Here is a 6,305-nt window from a genome sequence, read left to right as displayed (position 1 = left end):
AAAATATGCTACCGAGTTTGGAGCACAAGGAGTACTCTAGGGATGGGAGTACCAGATATTCTCCCTATCTGCTCCTCCTGAACTCAAATGCTCCTGATAAACTGTAAAATCAAAAAAGTATTAGAAAACTTCAAAAAAAATCTGACTTTTCTTGATAATTTTGACAAATGCTTTTTATGCTTGCAAAATTCAGCACAAAATAACATTCGTGAAAGTCATGGAAAAAAACAAAATCAACGCCCCAAAAATTCTAGTTTGAAAACATTTTTGGAGTGCTGGTTTTGATTTTTTACCATGACTTCCACGAATATCATTTTGTGCTGAAATTTGTTCAACATAGATAAAAATTGTCAAAAATATCCGCACAAAAAAATTAGAATTTGTTGAATCTTTTTACTTTTTTTAATATTTTAATGTTTATCAGGTTGCATTTGAGCTCGGGATCAAAATAGGACTTCCATGAAAATCTAGGGATGCATATTATTACTCCTCTGTAACAGCAAGGTGATATCAACTCTACACAAGATGTACATGCACGGAGCTACTGGAAAAGATATGCTAGGGGGTGGGAGTGCACCGATGTAAACACGGCACGGCTCTCTGCTGCCAAAAGAATCCAGCACGCCCACAAGGCCAAGAACTCGATCGATCGACCCCCAGAACGAACCACCCAAAGAATTACACTACACCATGAAAGAACAAAGAAGGACAAGGGCCGATCACAGCTTCAAGCTGAACTTGCAGTTGCTGGCCTTGATCTTGATCTGGCTGCTGGCGTTGAGGAGGCTGTCGACGACGAGGTCGCAGCGCACCCTGGACGTGACCGTCCACAGCTTGAGGCTGCCGAGCTCCACCCGCACGGGCACGTCGGCGCGGAACACCAGCGGCACGGCGCCCGTCTGCTGCTCGTCGCGCAGCGCCGCCACCACCGCGCTGCCCAGCTGCGCCTGCCCGGCCATCACCACGCCCAGCACCGTCGTGTTGCGGCGGCCCTGGTAGAAGGCCGGGAGCGCGCCCTGGGCGAGCCTGTGGGTGTCGTACCACACGCTCAGGCTGGACCCGCGCTCGTAGAAGATGCCGATGCGGCTGTTGGGGTTGGCCGCCGTCACCGTGACGTCGAACCGCGCGCTCGCCGTGAGGGTCGGGTCCACCTGGAACTGCGACACGGATAGCCGGTCCACCGAGTAGCGGGGCGCCTTGGGCTGGAACACCAGGTAGAGCGCGCCCAGGGCCGCCGCGGCGAGGACGGCGAGCAGGAGGACGGTCACCACGACGCAGCAGATGAAGCGGCAGCAGCAGCCCCTGCGCCGCTTCGGTGGCGGCAGCGGCAGAGGTGCGGCCACGCGGCGCGGCGGCGGCGGCAGCGGCTGGTGGTGTGGCGGCCTCCTGTCCGGGGCAGCGGCCGGGTCGCCCTTGTCGGACCGGAACGAGCTGCCCGGCGGCACCAGCGGCGCCGACGGCCTCGGCTGGCCCGCCTCCAGGTCCACCGGGTGGATCCTCTGCCTCTGGTGATCCGCCATGGCCGAGTAGCTAGCTAGCCAAGAAGTGCACTGCACGCAAGAACAGTCTGAACAGAAGTCTGCTACGCTAGCTAAAGAGAGGCGGCCTTGCCGAGACTGCAGTTTCAGCCTTCCGAGCCTCCGTCTCCTCCTTGTCGTGGCAGCAAAGAAATGCCTGTGCGGCTCTATATACTGGCGTTCCGGCAGGAGGGAGACGACGGCGAGGGGGCGGGGGAGGTGGAAAGGCGGTTGACTTGCGGTGCAGCGGGGATGGGAGGGAGGCTTGGACGCGAAGGGAGAGCACGTATGTGTGGCTGCGTGCGTGTCGGTGTGCGGCGTGTCGCGGGGGCGTGAAGTCTCCACCTGCCCCAACGGCACACGGCCATTGCGCGTCGATTGTGTGTGCGCCGGGGCTGCCCGCGGCTTTCCGCACGGGTTCGGTGAGCGGCGCCGCGCGGCAGAGCGTGCCCGGTTGGTGCGATGGCGCGTGGAAGGGAGCGAAAGCAAACGCCTGCCCGCGTTTTCCTTTCTCTTGGAGTGACGAGTGTCGGGGATGCACATGGGGCGCACGAAGAACTCGCGGAAACGGGCCGTCGTCACGAGGGGATTCATGTCGGAGGCGCGTGGCCCTAGTAGATTCGAACGCGCCTCCTGCCGCTCCGCACACGCGATCTTATGATTGCATCTCCATTGCGGACCCTCATACCCCTGTCGACCAGCGCATCACCAATTGTTGGGTTTCGTAGTAATTTCAAAAATTTTCCTACGCGCACACAGGATCATGTGATGCATAGCAACGAGGGGAGAGTGTTGTCTACGTACCCAACGCAGACCGACTGCGGAAGCGATGACACGACGTAGAGGAAGTAGTCGTACGTCTTCACGATCCAACCGATCAAGCACCGAAACTACGGCACCTCCGAGTTCGAGCACACGTTCAGCCCGATGACGATCCCCGGACTCCGATCCAGCAAAGTGTCGGGGAAGAGTTTCGTCAGCACGACGGCGTGGTGACGATCTTGATGAACTACAGCAGCAGGGCTTCGCCTAAACTCCGCTACAGTATTATCGAGGTATATGGTGGCAGGGGGCACCGCACACGGCTAAGGAATAGATCACGTGGATCAACTTGTTTCTATGGGGTGCCCTCTGCCCCTGTATATAAAGGATGGAGGAGGAGGAGGCCGGCCAAGGCAAAGATGCGGCCAGGATAGGGAGTCCTACTAGGACTCCAAGTCCTAGTAGAAGTCCACAAGAGGGGAGGAAGGGAGAAGGAATAGGAGGAGAAGGAGAGGTGGCCGGCCCCCTTTTCCCTAGTCCAATTCGGACTAGAGGGGAGGGGGGGCGCAGCCTTTTTCTCCTCTTCCCACTAAAGCCCATCAAGGCCCAATACTCTTCCCCGTATTCCCGTAACCCCCCGGTACTCCGGAAAATACCCGAATCACTCGGAACCTTTCCGAACTCCGAATATAGTCGTCCAATATATCGATCTTTACGTCTCGACCATTTCGAGACTCCTCGTCATGTCCCCGATCTCATCCGGGACTCCGAACTCCTTCGGTACATCAAAACTCATAAACTCATAATATAACTGTCATCGAAACCTTAAGCGTGCGGACCCTACGGGTTCGAGAACAATGTAGACATGACCAAGACACGTTTCCGGTCAATAACCAATAGCGGGACCTGGATGCCCATATTGGCTCCTACATATTCTACGAAGATCTTTATCGGTCAGACCGCATAACGACATACGTTGTTCCCTTTGTCATCGGTATGTTACTTGCCCGAGATTTGATCGTCGATATCCAATACCTAGTTCAATCTCGTTACCGGCAAGTCTCTTTACTCGTTCCGTAATACATCATCTCACAACTAACATATTAGTTGCAGTGCTTGCAAGGCTTATGTGATGTGCATTACCGAGAGGGCCCAGAGATACCTCTCCGACAATCGGAGTGACAAATCCTAATCTCGAAATACGCCAACCCAACATCTACCTTTGGAGACACCTGTAATGCTCCTTTATAATCACCCAGTTACGTTGTGACGTTTGGTAGCACCCAAAGTGTTCCTCCGGCAAACGGGAGTTGCATAATCTCATAGTCATAGGAACATGTATAAGTCATGAAGAAAGCAATAGCAATATACTAAACGATCAGGTGCTAAGCTAATGGAATGGGTCATGTCAATCAGATCATTCAACTAATGATGTGACCTCGTTAATCAAATAACAACTCATTGTTCATGGTCAGGAAACATAACCATCTTTGATTAACGAGCTAGTCAAGTAGAGGCATACTAGTGACACTCTGTTTGTCTATGTATTCACACATGTATTATGTTTCCGGTTAATACAATTCTAGCATGAATAATAAACATTTATCATGATATAAGGAAATAAATAATAACTTTATTATTGCCTCTAGGGCATATTTCCTTCAGTCTCCCACTTGCACTAGAGTCAATAATCTAGTTCACATCGCCATGTGATTTAACAGCAATAGTTCATATCACCATGTGATTAACACCCATAGTTCACATCGCTATGTGACCAACACCCAAAGGGTTTACTAGATTCAGTAATCTAGTTCACATCGCTATGTGATTAACACCCAAGGAGTACTAAGGTGTGATCATGTTTTGCTTGTGAGAGAATCTTAGTCAACGGGTATGTCATATACAGATCCGTAAGTATTTTGCGAATTCTATGTCTACAATGCTCTGCACGGAGCTACTCTAGCTAATTGCTCCCACTTTCAATATGTATCTAGATCAAGACTTAGAGTCATCTAGATTAGTGTCAAACTTGCATCGGCGTAACCTTTTACGACGAACCTTTTTCCATAATCGAGAAACATATCCTTATTCCACTAAGGACAATTTTGACCGCTCTCCAGTGATCTACTCGTAGATCACTATTGTACTCCCTTGCCAAACTCAGTGGTATGGCATACAATAGATCTGGTATACAGCATGGCATACTTTATAGAACCTATGACTGAGGCATAGGGAATGACTTTCATTCTCTTTCTATTTTCTGCCGTGGTCGGGCTTTGAGTCTTACTCAACTTAACACCTTGCAACACAGGCAAGAACTCCTTTTTTGACTGTTCCATTTTGAACTATTTCAAAAATTTATCAAGGTATGTATTCATTGAAAAAATCTTATCAAGCGTCTTCATCTATCTATATAGATCTTGATGCTCAATGTGTAAGCAGCTTCACCAAGGTCTTTCTTTGAAAAACTTTTATTCAAGTATCCTTTCATGCTTTGCAGAATAATTCTACATTATTTCCGATCAACAATATGTCATTCACATATACTTATCAGAAATGTTGTAGTGCTCCCACTCACTTTCTTGTAAATACAGGCTTCACTGTAAGTCTGTACAATAACTATATGCTTTGATCAACTTATCAAAGCGTATATTCCAACTCCGAGATTCTTGCACCAGTCCATAAATGGATCGCTGGAGCTTGCACACTTTGTTAGCTCCCTTTGGATCGACAAAACCTTCCGGTTGCATCATATACAACTCTTCTTCCAGAAATCCATTCAGGAATGCAGTTTTGACATCCATCTGCCAAATTTCATAATCATAAAATGCGGCAATTGCTAACATGATTCGGACAGATTTTTAAGCATCGATACGAGTAAGAAAATCTCATCGTATTCAACACCTTGAACTTTGTCAAAAACCTTTTTCGACAAGTCCAGCTTTGTAGATAGTAACACTACTATCAACGTCCGTCTTCCTCTTGAAGATCCATTTATTCTTAATGACTCACCGATCATCGGGCAAGTCAATCAAAGTCTACACTTTGTTCTCATACATGGATCATATCTCAGATTTCATGGCCTCAAGCCATTTCGTGGAATCTGGGCTCATCATTGCTTCCTCATAGTTCGTAGGTTCATCATGGTCTAGTAACATGACTTCCAGAACATGATTACCGTACCACTCTGGTGCGGATCTTACTCTGGAAGACCTACGAGTTTTGGTAGTAACTTGATCTGAAGTTTGATGATCATCATCATTAACTTCCTCACTTATTGGTGTAGGAATCACTGGAACTGATTTCTGTGATGAACTACTTTCCAATAAGGGAGAAGGTATAATTACCTCATCAAGTTCTACTCTCCTCCCACTCACTTCTTTCGAGAGAAACTCCTTCTCTGGAAAGGATCCATTTTAGCAACGAATGTCTTGCCTTCGGATCTGTGATAGAAGGTGTACCCAACAATTTCCTTTGGGTATGAAGACGCACTTCTCCGATTTGGGTTCGAGCTTATCAGGATGATACCTTTTTCACATAAGCATCGCAGCCCCAAACTTTAAGAAACAACAGGTTAGGTTTACTGCTAAACCATAGTTCATACAGTGTCGTCTCAACGGATTTAGATGATGCCCTATTTTAAAACGTGAATGCAGCTGTCTCTGATGCATAACCCCAAAACGATAGTGGTAAAGAGATATCATAGATCGCACCATATCAAATAAAGTGCGGTTACGACGTTCGGGCACACCATAACGATGTGGTGTTCCAGGTGGCGTGAGCTGTGAAACTATTCCACATTGTTTTAATTGAAGACCAAACTCGTAACTCAAATATTTGTCTCCGCGATCAGATCGCAGAAACTTTATTTTCTTGTTACGATGATTTTTCCACTTCACTCTGAAATTCTTTGAACCTTTCAACTATTTCAGACTTATGTTTCATCAAGTAGATATACCCATATCTGCTCAAATCATCTTGTGAAGGTCAGAAAACAACGATGCTTGCCACGAGCAACAGCACTCA

General features: G+C 48.1%; 1 protein-coding gene across 1 annotated transcript; it reads right to left on the bottom strand.

Moving 5' to 3' along the window:
• Positions 1-449: 449 nt before the first annotated feature.
• On the bottom strand, positions 450-1,851 carry LOC119334408 (NDR1/HIN1-like protein 6). Its single transcript, XM_037606986.1, has one exon. The coding sequence runs from the start codon at positions 1,518-1,520 to the stop codon at positions 720-722; it is 801 nt and encodes a 266-aa protein (XP_037462883.1). The 5' UTR covers positions 1,521-1,851; the 3' UTR covers positions 450-719.
• Positions 1,852-6,305: the final 4,454 nt, after the last annotated feature.

This window comes from Triticum dicoccoides, chromosome 1B (assembly GCF_002162155.2).
Source record: "Triticum dicoccoides isolate Atlit2015 ecotype Zavitan chromosome 1B, WEW_v2.0, whole genome shotgun sequence".
NCBI lineage: Eukaryota > Viridiplantae > Streptophyta > Magnoliopsida > Poales > Poaceae > Triticum > Triticum dicoccoides.
The sequence above is the reverse complement of the archived record's forward strand: the minus strand, read 5'-3'. Positions and strand labels throughout refer to the sequence as shown.